Genomic DNA, 18,232 nt, shown 5'->3' with positions numbered 1-18,232 from the left:
TTGGCCACACACACAGGTGCAGGGAAAAAACCTTTTACTAGGTGAATCTGGCTGACAGAACTGAGATTTAGGCACACACTCCCTTTCCCTAATGATCCTGAACTCAATAAAAGATATTTTACCTTCCAGCTCTTTGCACCATTGGATCCTCAGACCATCAGAGCTCCACCAGCCTCTCTCATCCTTTTGTGCCTTCTCCCCACTCAAGTTGATGAGCAGCTTTTATTTAAAAAAATGCAGTTCTGCTCCCAACGAGGTGAGCCAATTTGCAAATGCAACTTATCCTGCCAAAAACAGCTACTGCCTTTTTCTTTCAGAGGTGAATCAAAAATCTCTAGATTTTAAAGAATTGTCAGGATATAATATGATTTTATTTGTCCTCAGGAAACAACCACAACAACAACAAGATAATTACAAATAAAGAAACTTTAATTGGCAGGTAATGCAGAACAGTCCAGTCAGTGGTAGAACATCACAGTATTTACAGAACTGTAAATACTGTAAAAACTGTAAATACAGCAGCAGCATCTGGAGGCATTGAATTCAAGAGCTTATCCTACAGCTGGAAAGTTGCTGAAGTCTGTGACATTCCACTGTAAATAAAGGTGTTATTAAAAATTACAAACTGCCCTGTAATGACTTTGATAACTTCCTGTGCAGCAGCTCCTGCAAAAGAGAAGAAAAAACAGAAGGCAGTTAGCAGGTCATATTTAAACAACAATAAAATAATGTTACTTATCTACAAGTCCCTGATAAATCTCCTAGGAGGCAAAAATGCCCTTCAGTACTTCCCACTATAAAAGATCAGAAAGCTGCTACTTCAAAAGTTAGCTTTGCATACACTTTCTCTCCATGTACAGATACACAGAATAAAAATGGGTGAGCAGACAGACCCATGCAAGTTGTGACCTGTCTCATCTGAGAAGCTGAATTAATGAAAAACATAATGTAAAATTTAACTGCAGAATAAACTGAAGGGTCATCTCAGTGTGTTCCCTCTGAGTTTTTCTGTAGTAAGAAACATTCTGTAACTTCTTCAGAAATTACCTTTATGTATACCAAATTTTGCTTTATCAGAAAAGAATTCCTACATATGTAGAAAATAATACAAAATCTTCAGCACTGCATGAAGCCAAATAAAGAAGGCAAGTGAATTGATATATCAATTTGGGGCATCCATTAAAATATACCTGCAGGTCAAATGAAGGTAAGAATCCAAGGCTACTTATATTTCATAGATCTTTAACATATGTGTACTATGTTAAAAGAAGATATGTACCGCATTAATTTTAAAATTACTATAATTATCACTTTCCGTTAAAAAAATTAAGCCTCTTTCCAGCATTTCATTTCTTAACACATTTTTAAGCTTGAAGAATTGATTGTTTTTGAAGTTTATTTCTTTTACTGATTATAACCCTTGGTGCACTCACTTACTCTATATGTACTGTAAGAGGTCACATCTGGAGAATGAGGGAGGTTGTGCCCTACTGCCATCTGTGACTGCAGCCTTTGCTCTGAGAGTCCAGAGTAATTAAGGCAGCAGAGTTGTGGCTGAGCAGGCTGCAGTTTGTGTGGCCCTGGGAGTGTCACCCTTACCTCCCATGAAGGCAGCAACAGCGTGAGGCTCGGCAGCTCCATAGCGACAACTGCACAGGAAAGGAACAGTCACAAACCGCCCGGCAGTTTTACCAACAAAGCCACACCTCAAAAACAACACTTACAACTCCTGCACATAGTCATCTTTCACCACTACAGACAGCCCATGTTCTTGGAGGAATCCAGTAAGGCATGATTTTAGCTTTCCAATATCATCTTCCACCTGGTAGTTGTAGACACCTGAAAAATAAATCAACTATTTCATCACACAACAGTCAAAGCTAATGGGTTTAAATGGCAGCCTAAATATTTTGTTTTCCTAAAGTTTCTAAGCCAATTACTGTATTATTAGTACTAGACAAATAATAATTGAATATTCTGTTGATGCTTCTCATGATAAGACAAATTACTGCATAGCTGAAATGATTCATAGTCCAAACAACCCATTAATGATACCAATTCAGATAAATTCCTTAAGTTCCTGAAGAGAAAAAACTCGGATTTTCCAATTCCTAAAGCTGTATTACTATGGAAACAAAACCACAACTAATGTTTTTGCAGTTTATAACTTGAGCTACAGTAACTATTGGACTTTATATACTTTTTGATGATGTGAAGTAACTGGTATTAACGTACCTGGGTATCTGCCATGCTGCTTGTAAAACCTATTGACAGCCCTAAGCATCAAGTACAACACTATTTCACTGTCAGGGTTATCCATATGGGAAACTGAAAAGAGCAAGAGAATTGGTTAGCTGGTGCAGATGGAATGGAAAAAGCAATGTTTTGAATTCCCTGAAAACAAACAGTAAAATCTGCAGTAGAAAGAAACCTTAATGAATACAACCTATGACAGAACTTTATTCAAACAGCTGTCAGATACACAATTTTACCACCAAAGTTTATGAAGAAACCATATTTTATGTTTTTAATATAAACTATTCAGTAAAGAAACTGACATTTCAATTCTGGAAGCTGCTTTAATTTAAATGGGTATTCCTTAGTTATAATTTTAGGATTTGAAACACATGCTTTAAGCATTATCTGTAATGACTGTAATTATAAAGCAGGTCTTAAAGCACAGTAGTCTTTGTAAATACTAACTGCTACTTATATCTGGCTCAAAAAAAAAAAAAAAAGAAAAAAAAGAAAAGGCAATATAAAAAGCAAAAAGCAATATCAAGTAACTAGTTTGTTAGTTCACATCCTGAAGATATCTCCTCACATCTCCTGAAGAGATAAGCTGAAAGGGGTCAAGATATTTATTTTAATTTGGTCAGGTTACAGCACCTTTTCAGCTCTGTCAGAAATAACTGACTACAGAAAAGAGAAGTTTGAAAAAAACACAGGGTTTTATTTATAGAGTACTACAAGTAAAATCCACAAGAAAACAAAAGCTGAAATATGCATCAATCTGTAAGGTCATTTTTAAAATTTCAAAATCAAATTGAATTCAACATTCTAGACCTAAATCTCCACAACTGTAGTTGAGAGACTTATTCCTTACACTAACAATTCATTAGAATTCACTGAAGACTCTGTGACATTCCAAATGATAAAACTGCAGAATGCAACAGAACCTGCAGCTTACATTTCCTTTTCCTCACCAAACCACTCCAAGCTGGAAATGCAGCGAGGTTTGTGGCAAGCAGCAGTACTTACTGATTGCATCCCTGCTGCAGGAGTTGGGGCTGTGCTCCTCGGCCAGCGAGCGGCAGCGCACCACGCGCAGGAAGGCGGCGTTGCTGCCTGGCACAGGGACAAGGAGAGATTGCCCGTCAGTGCTACCACTCACCACAGCTCTGTCTCACTGCCAGGTGATGTGGGAAAGGCTACAACCTAACAGCATTTCACTGAACTCTTCCCTGTTTCTTCTCAGCTTGCAGTAATAAAAGCCTGTTTAACTACCTTTAGGTCTAGGGTCAGGAGAGTTTTAGGGAAATCCTTCATGCTCATGTGGAATCTCCATGTATCTGCAGGGTTAATGTAACAGCTGCACCACAGCAATTCACCAGTCACAGCCACCATGTTTCCCTCTTCCAGGCTGCAAATCAACATGGTTCTTTCCATCTTCACTACATCTAACACTGCCTCAAGTGTTCTCAATTAGTATTTTAACAGCACAGCCATGAGCTGGAAAAGGTCCTTGTCCAGCATCATCGCTATGGATCAACCCAGGGTGCAATTACAACCCAGCACAGAAAAAGGAGCAACTGGGAGGCTCCCAAATGCTTTTACCAATGCAGGGCAGCACACTCTAGGCTCTGTGCTTACAGGGGAGCTTTCCAGCTCTGAGGAGCCTCAGCCAGGCTGCTGCTGGAGATGTGTACACATCCAGGACAGACACAGCCTGAAGTGCCATCAGCTGAGTTACAGCTTTTCAGACTACCTCAAGTCTCCAGACCCCACACTCTGAAACCAGTAACCCAGCATGAGCAAGAGTGCTCAGGTACTCATTGCAGAAAGCAGAGGGCAGCTGCTCCCTGTTGTTCGCAGTGAAAAGATACATAATTTTAAAGCCAACCTTTACAGACCCACTCCTGAGAGATGCTGAACATCTGCTACTTCTCCTGAAAATGAGGGATGCAAACCACTTAGTACTTACTTAAAAAATTAAAATATTGACTTACTGCTTAATAACTACATGATCATTCAAAAGTTTTTGATTATTTGATCATTTGCATAAACCCAGAACAGAATCCAAGCATACTCACAGAACAACTTCAATTCTCTTTCTGAAATAGACTCAGGTGCCTAAAAGAGAGAATATACTCATTCCAGTACACACAATGGCCAGAGAATTCCTGCTTTCACATATACATTAATATATTTATTTATTGTGAAATAACTAGTTACTAATGTACCAAAAAAACCCCCCAAACCTGTCTTAAATTGTAAAGAGTATATCCCTGTATGCATTTTACTTTTACATGATCAAACCCAATTCATAAATAAAGCAGATACTTCAGAGATACTTAATTCCTTTAAAAGAATGGCCATAGGTTTGCACTCACCTTGCCCAGGGCCTGTAACAATTTAGCAGCATGGCTCCCCACAGCAGCAGAATCCTTCTTTGCTTTTTCACGGTACCTGGTAATAATGAAGAAGTAAATAATTACAACAGAAAGCCATCAACTCCACATTGAAGGCAATCTTTTTTTTTTTTGTTTTGTTTCACATTATAAAGACAAAATACAAGCCACAAGAATGGTAGTGAGCTCCCTCAAGGAGTTGTCTACTTACACATTTTGCAATTTGATGAATTTGCTGGAGTCTGCCATCATATCAGGAATGGTGCCCCGGACAGGCAAGCTTCCTTGCCCTTCATTTGCCACAAATTCCTTTAAAGCTCGAACCAAAATCCAGAAGGAAGATGACTACAAAAGCACAAGAGACAGTCATGTACACAGATTTTATTTACAATGCTTTTTCTACATTTAAGTTTTACCCTTAAATACTCATACCTGCTCCGTTAGTTTTAGGCAGCAATCATCATTAAAAAGCTCTTCAATGCCTCTTGGAATCTATGAAAATAAATAAATTGGGTAGGTAATTCTTTGACTTTTGATTTCTTGAATTATCTCATCACTCACTACATAGGTGAGCCATCTCCAAGTGACCTCAGAGTTTCACAGCAAATCTCTGAATCCGATACAGTCAGTGCTGCTCAGACACATTTCAAAGAGCAGCCCTGCCCAAGAGCAAGGCAGTGCTTCTGAGCAAGATCAAGGGCACAAACAAAATCTCATCTGACTTCCATCTTTGACAGAGAAAATTTAAAGCACTGCAGCAGTAACTGCCCACCCTGCCTGGTGGGGCAGAGCAGCTGAAAGGCCGGGGAAGGGGAATGGGGCTACAAAAGTCAGCGTGTTAGTCAGAATCCTCAACTGCTGCAGGTCAGTCTGCCACAGAAACTCAAATAAATATTAATATCCTGGGCCAGGTCTTGCAGGGGCTTGGATGACAGCACTAAGATTTACCTGCTGCTTTCTTGGGAGACTTAACATGACTATCATCCAAGCAAGGATCAGCACAGTTCAAAACAAAAGAAAATAATCTAAGAAGAATCATGGAATGTGCTTTTGCCCCATGTAGCCTTTGCAGTTTACCCCAATGGCAAACTAAAGAAATCAGAGCGTAATTTTAAACCACAAGTTATGAGGTCAGGATTATTTAAGCAACAATGAAAACATCACTTCTAATGCTTTTAAGTTTGACCAGTTTATGAAGGGAATTTTGTAGTAAGTTTCTTCAAGAGGAAAGAAGTGAATTTATTGTATCTGGAGTCCCATGCAGCCTTTCAGTTCTATACAGTAACTAGTACAGCCCCTGGCTTCAATACAGCACAATTTCAGTAAGTGCTCTCAGTTTCTCTCACACCAGTGTATTTAAATCAGCATCAGCCACACCTCTCACTGCTAAATCCTTGCAATTGTACCAGCACTTCAGAGTTTTTTTTACAGACTGAACTGTAGAAGTCAGACAAGAACTCAGTGATGCACTCTGGTTGCTGACTCATTCTAGACTTGAATTCAAGTCTGCAGGAGGGAAATGCAGATTTCTTGCAAGAGCAAAGGAGTAAGAGAATTTCCCTAAACTACATTTCCAGCTAGTCTAGGTCTACTTAACTACACAATTTCAGTTCTAACATTGTACTAATCCTGTTTTAGATAAATACAAATGTTACAAATGGAATTTCTGTCCTAAAACTGAAGAATATATTCTGAGAAAATGAGACAGTTGAAATTGCTTCAATTTTATCACAGAAATGTTGATTTTACCTCTGTACGATTTAATGCTGTATTCACATTTTTTATAGCTTCCTCAAAGTTTTCCTCATCTTCTGGGGTGCCATTTTCATTCTTTAAGATACCTTATTGAAAAAAAAAAAAATTAAAGCACAACTGTTTGAATTACATCTCATCATTTATGTCTTACCAACAGAGCTGGCTGTGGATGTATTTGTGTCATATCAGCAAAAAAATGAAAAATAAATCACAAGAAAAAAGATCAGATGTAAATATAAAGCTAACTTCATCTAAATTCTGCATATGATTCATTTTCATGTAATGTTTAGGAGAAATTACTCAGCACAAAAGCACTGGGTTTTTTGTGTAAGAAGGATATAATGAAGTTTCATAGGCACTAAATTAACAATTCAACTCTCCTTCCCATGCCAGTCATGTTTTGCTGGGGTTTCTGGATCAAATTTGGCAAATACTTATGCACCCACAAATCAAGCCAGCCCAAGAAAGGGCCTCCACTAAAAATCTGACATAACCAAAGGCAATTACTACAGATCTGCTCCTTATCACAGCTTGGGGATGAGGACCTCTTCAAACTTGCCTACAGACCATCTTCAAGTAAGGAAGTACCAAAAATCCAGTCAATGGTGTTTTTCTACAATAATTTAAGACAATGCATATAGATCTTAAAAATGCCACATGAATTTTAGCACCCTAAAAAGGCACTGGACTAAAACTCCTGCAAAATGAAGTCATTCACACACTGGTTACAGTGCAGTCAGTGCTACAGAACCTGGCCATGCAGAGGTGAATGATTACCAAGTGTCTGATGGGTCAATAGACACACCAAATACTTGCAGAATAACAATTCCAGTGTCAAAAGCCATTTGCTTTCCTCTTCATCATTTTTAACAGAATTTCATTTTTAACAGAATATCATTTTTAACAGAATTTCATTTTTAACAGAATTTTCTCTTAAGACCTTTGCTCCCACCCAAATCAAAACACACTCTGGATATTAGACAGGACAAAACATTGACAACAAACATTTATAAGCAAGTCTGGCATCTTAAGATCCACCTGTACAAAACAATCATTTAACAGAAGAATCATACAGTATATACCAGCATATCTTTCATAAATTAAACTGGGGATAACTAAGGATTACTTTTCAGGTACCACCTTGTATCTAATTCTGCCAGCAGGAATAAGGGACCCCGGGACATGGATTACCTTGCCGAATCAGTTCTTTGAAGGCTTCTTTCTCTTTGTAACTCTTAGGCAACTGTTCACTTTTCTAAATTTAAAAAACACAAAGAGATTTTGGTCTTTAAAATGCCTACTACTAAGCTTACTGTGTTCAGACTGCTGAATTCTAGGAGTCTGTCACTGCTCACACATTCACTTGTATTTCAATTAGTAATTTCTTTTTATGATTCCACCTTGTTTTTTCTATGTTACACACTGCCAAAATAATTAACTGCTTCAGAAAAGACAGACCAATAATAGTAATAACACAGTTTTGCAACATACCTCATTGAACCATTTTGTGAGATACTTGGCTACAATCACAATCCATGGCGTGTGGCTGTGGTCCTGTAATTGAACAGTGGAGAAATCTTTGTCAGGGTGAGAAAAGATAAAAAATAGGAACAAATTTAAAACCTACTTTTAATATAAACTCCAAATATCCTTTCCACTACTCTAAAGACACAGGACGTGTTCCAGATTTTGATTCAGCCAAAATGTTCTTGAAGTACTATAAAAGAAATTATCAAATTATTATTACTTTATTTTAAAAAGGGTGAACCAAGTTCTCCAATATTTTTCTGGAGTGAAACTTATGCTATGCACAAACACCCACCGTGCAAAGCTCTGCAGCAGTAGGTTAACTATAAAAATTAAAAAACAAATTCCAGAAGAGGGTGTGGGGGGGTATTCAATCTAACAAAAGATCAAGTTGTCCAAGAATACTCCTTGATTCCTAAGACCCCCACCTGCTTAAGATTTAAATAGACTGCAACATTTGGAGCAGAGGCAAAAATAGTTCCTCGTTACTGATTCTAGAGTTGGTTCTGTTCAGATGAGGCTTGGCACCAGAGTCATCTGCCAAGAGCCATTTTCACAGGAGCCCTGCGCTACATATCTGCACCTGTCCTGGGGAGCACAGTGCAAACCACACACCAACCTTTTTGTCCATATGCTCCAAGTCGTAATCCTGAACGTGTTCTGTCAGTTCTGGAAATGGTCTGTCCAGTCTCAGATCTTCTAACATATTGTCAGGGTGAGATTCAACAACTGTGAAAAAATGACACAACTCATTTCTCAGCTTTGTGTCTGGCCTTCAAAACAGAGCTACACAAATACAGGATCACCTGCTACTTTCAGTGCTTGATTCTCAAAGTAAGTGTTCTGTGTAAGTCACCCATAGTATCAGGATAATCTCCAATTTTACTATTTGTTGCAATTCATATCCCCATGCATTCCTAAAAGAATGCAAAGTACCTAAGACTTAACAAATACTAAATGTGTCACAAGATTAAAAAAGACAAACAAAAACCCCCAAAGTGACATAAGTTATTGAAGCTTTAAACCTTACAGAGAAGTCTTTACCTCAGCAAACCCTCTAACCTGTATGTTCTTTAATCACGACTCTCATGTAACCAACCAACCCATAGGTCCTGCAGACCAGCAGAGGAATGTTGGAATTCCAGAGAACTTCAGCCAGGCGCAACAATGTACTGTAAGGAAAAACATGCTTTTTTCAGATCTACAGAAGACAGCATTTAACTATAAAGTTAACTCCTGCACCAGTTACTCAGTGAAAGAGCCCTCTCAGAAAACTTCTCTAATATCATCATGACCCTAAGCATGTAAGGTGAGCAATTTCATACAGGAATTTACAGTGAGTTGGAAAAATATTCATCCATTATCTTATTTATGTCTCATTCCATTCTCCCAAATGCTCCAAGTATCAAATAAAAAGCTTCAATGAATTGTGAGATAAAAAGAATTAGGTCTGTTTGTTGCAGAATCCTAACTTTGAGCAGAGGCATTCCCATCAGACGAGCAAAAAGGTCTCTAGAAAATGCCATCACTGGCTGTAATTTTCCTTCACAATGACAGAGTTCTGCTCTGCTTAAGTTTTTCTGCAAGGAAGTGCCTGTGCATAAATGCACACACACACACACACACACACACACACACACAAAAAAAACCTGCTCTTACAACTGAATGAAAACAGGTAATTCAATCTTAGGTAATTCTTACCTTTCTGGCAGTTGTGTTGCAACCACTAAGTTAAACCGATTAAAAAAGGAAGGGTCATTGTCTAAAAGCTTTTCTGGACTCTAAATAAGGGAGAAAAATATATGTCAGGGAACACTGAAAATTCTGAGTACAGAGCAAGTCTGTTGAATATGAAGTGTTAAGTGAAAGTTATAAAATTAAGTTACAAAATAGTGTTTGAAATACATGAAGTGATTTTTTTGTTTGAAATACATCCAAATGATTTATCTTTCTCAAATGCTGTTTTATCCTGAATCTATTTAAACATCACAAAGCCACACAGAGCTGTTATTTCACATTTTTATCGCACTGTATAATACACACATAGTACTAATTTAGGAAGACAAACCTCTTCAACAAAGTTTCCAGAAACGTCACTATTCAATTCCTGCAAGAGCTCCATGGCACTCTGGGCACGATTCTGTTTCAGAGCAATCAGAATGAAATGTAGTTTACACAGTGTATGAGTACTACATAATGCCACATGCTAACAATGCCAAACCAAGCAATACCAAGAAAACAACCCCAGAAAACACCTCACAACAAAGCTCATTTATAAGCTAAGGCTCCTTACTCCAAGCCTTGCACATCTGAAGCAAAAATGTATCCCATAATAGCAGGCACTTCGTTTGAGAGCATTTTCTGTAATACCACTTTAAAAACACAAATAGTGAGACAGCTATTTCCTAATTTCCAGTTTCCTTACAAAATTTCCAAGAGTTATCTATGCCTCTTGTACTCTCTCTGTTTTTGTGATATTTTTTCCCCATTCACCTCTCTATTCTTAGCTTTACTCCTTCAACCACAATGGTCTTATACCTCATCCTTCCATAGATTTTAATCATAAGCTCTTCATGTTTTTCTATTCAATCTCGCCACAATTGAGTTTATCTTCTCATTCATGAGCAACTAAAAATAAACATGGGGAATTCTGTTAAAGAATAAACAGACTTTACCTATACACACGTGCTTTTGGCATTATTCATAATACCATGTTTAAATACTCAACACTTCCATTCTTTCAATACACGTAAACTGACATTTATTATCTCCTTACCTGACCAATATGGCTTTTTTGTAGAAAGAAACTGAAAAGGAGACAAGAGAAAATTACATGTGAATTTTTATTCTGAAGAAAAAATGGCACTGAAGTTACAGTTTGTCCTGCAGAATATGCTGCTCTCATGCACAACAAACCACTTTCCCCTTTAAATCTGCTTTTTCTCATTACTGTTGTATTCTCAGAAACAGTTTCTTAAGAAAGCTTTTCAATTCCCAAGCCATAAATGTGAAATACAGAACATGCCAAACTTCTCTAGAAGACAGGATCATGCTGCAGGCTCTTTCTCATCAGGCTAATCAAAGACTCACTAGCACTGATTTCCTCATATAATGGAATATCCTTCCCCCTCACATAACCCCTGCAGGTATCTATGCACACTGTAACAGAACTTGATCAAGAATCAGTACTCAAATCACTTCTGCAGGATTTGCAAATATTTTCTTACCTTTCCCCCTGCTGCACAGAGCCTTTCAAAGCTATGAAAGCTAATAAATGCCTAGCAGTCACAGCTGCACAATGACTAATGAAAATTAAGTCATCTGCATCACCAGAATTAGGGAAAATATATTAAACCACACTGAAACACTAGCACTGTCATAGCTCAAGACTACATCAAACAAGTTAACTTTCAATATTTTTATACTGAGTCCTTATAAACTTGATGTGTGAAGCAAACAGACCTGTCAGGTCCAAACCCAGCAAGTAAAATAACTTAGCAGCTAATATCAAAATGACTGTGCATGCTGTTTGTCACCAACCTCCAAACCCACAGAATACCTGGAGAAACACAGAATGGCTTTTAAAAGAATCTTACAGGGCTTCTTAGCAAATATAGAGATAGAACTACCTATGAAACTCTGTCACTTGTCAATTTGTAACTGAAATCAATAAAAAACCTACTTATTTCCAACATCTTCTCCAGAGACTCGATTCCCATCGACAATTGTAAACGAACCAATACCTTTGGGGGGAAAAAACCTCCTGTGAATAACTTGGCATCATCAAGCTGTCAGATAGATCACAAAGAAGAGACAGAAGAAATATCTACTGACCTGGCAGCACCAAGTTTTTGAGTATTTCAGTTCCGGTTGCTGTTGCATTTATCACGCAAACGTGGGCAGATTCCAACGCTTCTTGGCCATGGTCACCCCACAGTCTGTATTGGGAGGGAAACCAAAAGGCAGTGAAGCTATGTAACTCCAGATTGTAACAGCCAATATAAACAAATAACAACCAAAAAAAAAAAGACAAATGGAGGGCTGGCGTGCTACTGTCCATTCACTGCTGAGGACATAAACAGCACTAACCAAAATAAACATCCTTTAGGAAACTTACTGTGAAAACTGAGACTTTCCAAAGAGCAGTTTCCCTGACATTTCATTTTCTCCAACTTTACACCACATACACACACACACACACCTCTTTCTCTTAGAACATACTTTAACTTTTTAAAAACCAGCATGGGTTAAAGCAGTCCTTGCCCAAATTTTGTCCTAATGCCGAACATTCTGTTTTTCCCAACTTTTTTAATAAGTAATAGAATTTTATATGTATTTTTAAAAATTTCTCATACAAGACACTGAAACACACAGGAGACAGAAATCAGTCTTGCTGAGTCTGGTACTTCAGACCCCTAGAAAACAGCACTGGGGCTGAGATCAGGCTGGGACAGTCCTGGGTCACACATCCTGCTGATTTCATTGGGGTAGTAACTCACAGAATTTTTAGGGTTGGAAGGGACCTCTGGAGGCCACCCAGTCCAAGCCCTACCCAGGCAGGGTGACCTGGAGCAGGTGACACAGGAGCATGTCCAGGTAGGTTTGAAATGTCCCAGAGAGGGAGACTCCACAGCCTCCATGGGCATCAGCTCCAGGGCTCTGCCCCCTGCAGGAAAACAAGTGTTTACTCATGTTGGGATGAAATTTTTTGTGTTTTAGTTTATGGCCATTGCTCCTTGTCCTGCTGCTGGGCATCACTCAAAAGTCTTGCCCCTCTTACATCTACTTTTGAGATACTTCTATGCATTGATGAGATCCCCTCTAAGTCTTCTCTTCTCTGGGCCAACCAGGTCCAGCTCCCACCAGTCTCTCCTCACCACAGGTGCTCCAGATCCCAAATCTTTTCTGTGCCTTCCACAGGACCCTCTCTAGCAGCTCCGTGTGGAAACTTAACAGCTGCACTGCAGACAGACAGCCCTAACTCCGGTGCCGTTACCCCTCCCTGGTAACTCGGACCTTTTCTGCCCTTTCACAGAACCCAAGAATGGATCAGCCTGGAGGAGCCCACAGGGGCTGCTCTGGTGCCCCCTCCCTGCTCCAGCAGGGCCATCCCAGAGCCCAGGGCACAGCAGTGTGTCCGTGTGTCCCTGCAATGTCCCCAGGGAGGAGCCTGCACAGCCTCTGTGCCCCATCTGCTCAGGGCTGGCCCTGCCCAGGGCAGCAGTTCTGCCTCCTGGGCAGGGGCAGCTGCTGGGCTCAGCCCTGCCCGTGGCTCTGGGGCCATGGCTGGGCCCGGAGCAGAGCCTGGCTCCATCTTTTCAGCACACCTCCCTTTATATATTCATATATATACAGAGAGAGATACATAATATCAATATTTAGAATAGATATATTTACATTTTATATACTTATACAAATACTTTATATATCTTATATAAAAACGTACATAAGTACCTACGTGTGTATATATATATATATATATATATATATATATATATGTATCTCTATCCCCCTTTGTGTATACACTTAAGATTATGTATACATATATATATATATATACACATATTTGCCCCTAAATACTGTTAATTTATTGCACATCTACTGTCCGTGTGCCGGTAGAGCCCTCACGGCCCCGGCGGTCGGACATAGCTCCTGCTCCCCGCGGCTCCGCCGGGCCCGGCGCGGCCCCGGGGGCCTGTCCCCGACTCGGCGCCGAGCGGACCCGTGTCCGCCGCGGGCCGCCGGAGGCGCGGCTCCGCTCGCCGCTCGGTCGGAGCCGGTCCGTGCCCGCCCGCGGTACCTGAGCTGGCGGTCGTAGCGCTGCTCCTTGAGGCCGGCCCGGCCCGGCCGCGCCATGGCCGCTGCTCCCGCTGCGCACGCGCGGGGCGGGTCCTGCCCTGCCCCGCCCTGAGGAGCGGCCCCGGCTGCGGTGCCGTGCCCAGGCCGTGCCTCTCTCTGCCTCTCTCGGCCGCTTCTCTGCCCTCTCGGCACCTGTACTGCTGGAGGCTCGAAGCCGGCAAGGTCGGTCGCGCCTGGAACTCCCCCTCTCACTCGCACCCACCCCGTGTGCACCAACGCCGCCCCCGCCCTTCCCCGTGCCGCTCCTGGGGACCCCCTCCGCACCATTTGCCGCCACATGAGGCCTCAGAGGGAGCTGTATTAAACCCGGCCTTCTCCACATCAAATCATTTCGCCCTAATAATAGTCACAATAGGAGTAAACCTGTCCCCAGCAGCCTTTCTCCTCATCTCAACCCACCCATTCTTTAAAGTAATGTTACTCCTCTGCTCAGAGTCTGTTATCCACAGCCTGAACAGAGAACAAGAAAAACAGGAGGCCTACAAAAAGCACTTCCAACAACCACTCCATGCTTAACCACTGGCAATCCAGCCCTCATGGGAATCCCACTGCTAGCAGGATTCCACTCAAAAGAGCTCATGGAGAGTTTAATCACATCCTATCTATGCCTCGGCACTACTCCTCATATAATGTGGAGTATGTAAAATTTTGTTAAGAAAATATGTTCTGTGCTGTCTGATCTTTGTACCTTGCAAACCTGATCAACAAGGAGGCAGATTGAATCCGTGAAACAGAGAGGCCAACAAGCTCTAAGTGATGTCCCGCTGTTAGAAACACAAATTCCTGTTCAGCATAATTGCCTTGTTAATGTTGGGGCTGGACGTGTTCCAATGATCTCAGCCCTGCGGAGGTTCACAGAGCTCGGGAGGAGGATTTCCACCGATACACGAGAAATGCAGAAGTCAGGGCCACGAGGACAAGGAAGAAACAAACCAAGGCAACTCTGTATCTGTGTGGAATCAGCTCCTGCGGGTAAAGGGGAATTGCGGCATGGGCAGGTCAGAGGCACCAACTCCTGGAGCAGCACGGAGGAGAGCAGCGAGCCACAGGAGGAGAAAGAGAGAGCGTGGCAGTGGTTAGCAGGAGAAGCAAGACACTCAGGAACCAATAGAAGAGAGAATTCTAATAAATTAGAGAACTATGTAAACTGTAGCCAATGGACACTCATGTCTTTGTTTGCTAAAATATATAAATAGAGAAAAGTATAGATAGTTGGGACAAGTTGGGCTTGATTTGTGGAACACCACCGAGCATGAGGCTTGGCAACTCTGAAATAGACAATCAATGTCTCTCTCAAGTGTGTACTTACTGGCTGTTGCACAGTAATGGATCCAACTTATCTGGACAACAGTGCCATTACCTGAATTTATGATCAAAATGGGCATTTCTCTGCATCTCTCGATGCACTTTCTGTATGGACTTTTCAGGCATTTTCAGGCAGACTGAGGCAGAAGCCCTGAAGGTACCTGCAGTCAGGAAAATCTGGTAGGATATATTTTGCAGAGATGTTGCACATTGTTGTAGTTATTCCTGCTTAGTATGGAGACAAGAACATATGAAATCTGTTGTGCCTACGTGCTTCTGCTATGAAGATCTTTCCATATAGGATCAACATTGGTTGGACTTTGACCGTGTACAAAAAAGGAGAATATTTTAACACCTTAAAAGATTTCAACCAACATTTCTGGCAATAAGTTTCAACAACCAAAGAGTGGTCCTGAAATACCTGCATTGTTCACACTGATTTGTTAGTCCATATATAAAGTCCATTATCCACTGCTTCTCTTCAGTAACTTTAGTTTTCTGTGTATCTGCTGGAATGATGTACACAGGAGTGCATTATTACATGGAGTGGTTTGCATCTTGCAGGTGATGCACCACAAAACAGGGCTTCCTCTTTTGTTTCACATACACAGCATCTCCAGCAAAGTTCATTTTTCAGGCTTTGTGTTTGCTGTGCCACAGTAAATACTTCCTTTTGCTGTCATTTCAGTGACCATTGCTGGATTTCAGGAAAATTCTGTTTCCCAAAATCAAAAGAAGTCTCCTGTTCTTGCTCTCTACTACACTGCTTAATCTGGACAAACCATAAATTGCAAGAATGAATATTTCAGGCTTAGTTCCAGAATGCAGTTCCCGTACCTAGTATAAGGCAGCCAAGTGTGTATACCTTTAAAAGTGAAAAATAAGTAATAAAAATGGTATATGAAGGCTGGGAAAGTCCTAGGAACCAGGTGCTTCATTCCCCTTTTTCTGCCCCACTTTCCCAAGTGCTCCTACTGAATTCCTTCTATCCCCTTGACCATCTTGGCCTGTGTTTGATACAACCTTTTTGTCTTGCATAGTTGTCTGTTAACTATATGCATGTCCTTTTTGTCCTTTGCTTCTTAATCCCTTCACTTTGGCACAATTTTTTCGTTTTCCCCCAATGCCAGGAGATTTCCAGTTGAGTTTTTGCCTTAGAAATCTCATGACTCTCAGAAATCTCTGTAGCTGTGGGAGAATGATGACCACTTTCAGCTCCTGAAGTTCCACTGGCTGCATGAGAATCTCAATATATCAATATACATATATATGTATATGAAATCAATGTGTCAATATACGTACATATGTCTATAATCTCAATATGTCAATATATATACAAAAGCCATCACATTTTTGTGTATGCAGGGAAGAACTTGAGAATTTAAAAGTTGAAATTTCCGTGGCCAACCAAGAACTGTAGGCAGTCTGTTTTAAAATAAAGTACTAAAAAATACAAAAAGTAGCTGGAATGATTGTGCTTTTTAGTGTTCAGTGTTGGCAGTACACTGTTCTGCTTATATTTACTGTGTGGAGTATTTTTGTGCAGCTCCTGGGTTTGTCAGAAATGCCTTTAGCACACATGTAAAGAAAGATGCCAGCTCAGAGAAACCCCCTGTAGGAGCTGCCAGCATCTGTGGTGGCAATGTAAGAGGAGAGAGGAGCTGCCTGGATAAACAGATACTCTGTCAAGAGCCCGAGGCACAGACAGGCTCTGGAGTGATGAATGTTTTATTTAACATTTCATCTGCTCCTACCCATGGTACACGAGCAGCTCGGAGTGTGCAGCCTGCCCCCAAACTGGTGGGATTTCTAACCTGGTTTTGTTGGCATGCAGTGACACACCAGGCACGCTGGGGTGCATTAAAGAAGGCACATGGCACCTTGTTCAAATGTGTCACCATTATTAATAATGTCAGCAGATGTAATTGCCAAATTACTTAATACACTTAGAGTGCCATTGAGCCATTCACCTTGGAACCAAATAACTCTTACTTCATCTTACATACCTTAAAATGCAGCTCTGTCCCTCCACAGTGATGCAGTAATATTTATCAGAAGCATTATCCTCAAGTGACACCTCCATGTGCAACAACCTCCCAACAATTCCAGACCTGTAGTATTATAGAGACATTTTACCTTAGAGATTAAAATCCCCGATTTCCTCAAAACTGCAAAACTTAAATATGTCCAACTTCAATTCAGCATTCCAATCTCACTTGGAGTTTTCTAACCATAATATATAGTCCTTATATATATAGAAAATTATATAGCAATTTTAATAAAGGGAGCTCCAATTAAATAATAAAGAAAATTAATTCTATGGATAAAGGTGGGGAACCTGCAGCATTCGTTAGTTCTGTATAACAACCTGATCACAGGTTCAGAAGGCCCCCTGTGTTTGTCCTGGGCTGCTGCTCTGTTCTCTCACCACTGCTGGCAAAGGGGAATAAAACCCTAAGTGAGAAGGCTAGGGAAGACAGATTTCTGTTTTAAGGCAGCTTGAAACATCTCACTGTAGTGAATGGAATTATGTCTTCCCATCACTCACTGTAAAGCAGACACTTCTGACATGGTGTGAAGAGCCCAGGGGAAATTTGTGGAAATCATGTCACTTTTAGCTCAGCATTGGAGAAATCCACACCTTGAGCACCTACCACTCTGTTGTTCTCATTCCATAACTTCACGAGTGTGATGTAATTGTCCTGGATTCAAACTAGTAAAACAGAATTACACGACAACTGCACTTTTTGAAGTGATAAATGATAATTCGAGGGCAGAATCAGTAAATCCCATTCTTAGAGTCAGCCAATATCCAGAGGTATAAGGGTAACAGAATAACATGACATTTGTATAAGCAGCACTGTTACCTTATATTGAAGGAAAATATTTAATATTTTCCTCATAAAGAAAGAAGGCTGGCTGGGTTGGAAGCACATAAAGTTGTCGTGTACACACTGACTATCATTACTAATGTTACATTTTACAAGCTAAAGTTTTATTCAGGCTCTCTTTCCTTTCCCCTCAGGTATTGTCATTCCTCCTTTCCACTTTTCTAAATCCATCCATTTAAACCTCCATTTTGTGGAGTCTGTTTCCTGCCATGTCTTCAGGATATTTTCACTTGCCTCAGAGCTCTTCCTGTGCCACGTGTTTGC

General features: G+C 40.6%; 1 protein-coding gene across 1 annotated transcript; it reads right to left on the bottom strand.

The window, feature by feature from the left end:
• Positions 1 to 398: 398 nt before the first annotated feature.
• NAE1 (NEDD8 activating enzyme E1 subunit 1) lies at positions 399 to 13,780 on the bottom strand. The gene is made up of 20 exons (XM_084215406.1): positions 13,714 to 13,780; positions 11,748 to 11,851; positions 11,596 to 11,656; positions 10,690 to 10,720; positions 9,982 to 10,053; positions 9,615 to 9,694; positions 8,976 to 9,085; positions 8,533 to 8,642; positions 7,878 to 7,940; positions 7,578 to 7,641; positions 6,381 to 6,472; positions 5,064 to 5,123; positions 4,843 to 4,976; positions 4,614 to 4,689; positions 4,314 to 4,353; positions 3,262 to 3,348; positions 2,236 to 2,328; positions 1,725 to 1,839; positions 1,600 to 1,649; positions 399 to 666 (listed from the first exon to the last, which is right to left on the bottom strand). Exons 1-20 carry the CDS (start codon positions 13,767 to 13,769, stop codon positions 557 to 559), a joined length of 1,608 nt encoding a protein of 535 aa, XP_084071532.1. The 5' UTR covers positions 13,770 to 13,780; the 3' UTR covers positions 399 to 556.
• Between the last annotated feature and the right edge of the window lie 4,452 nt (positions 13,781 to 18,232).

This window comes from Fringilla coelebs (genome assembly GCF_963513975.1).
Source record: "Fringilla coelebs genome assembly, chromosome: 14".
NCBI lineage: Eukaryota > Metazoa > Chordata > Aves > Passeriformes > Fringillidae > Fringilla > Fringilla coelebs.
Note: the sequence above shows the minus strand (reverse complement) of the source record. Positions and strands in the feature narration are given on the sequence as shown.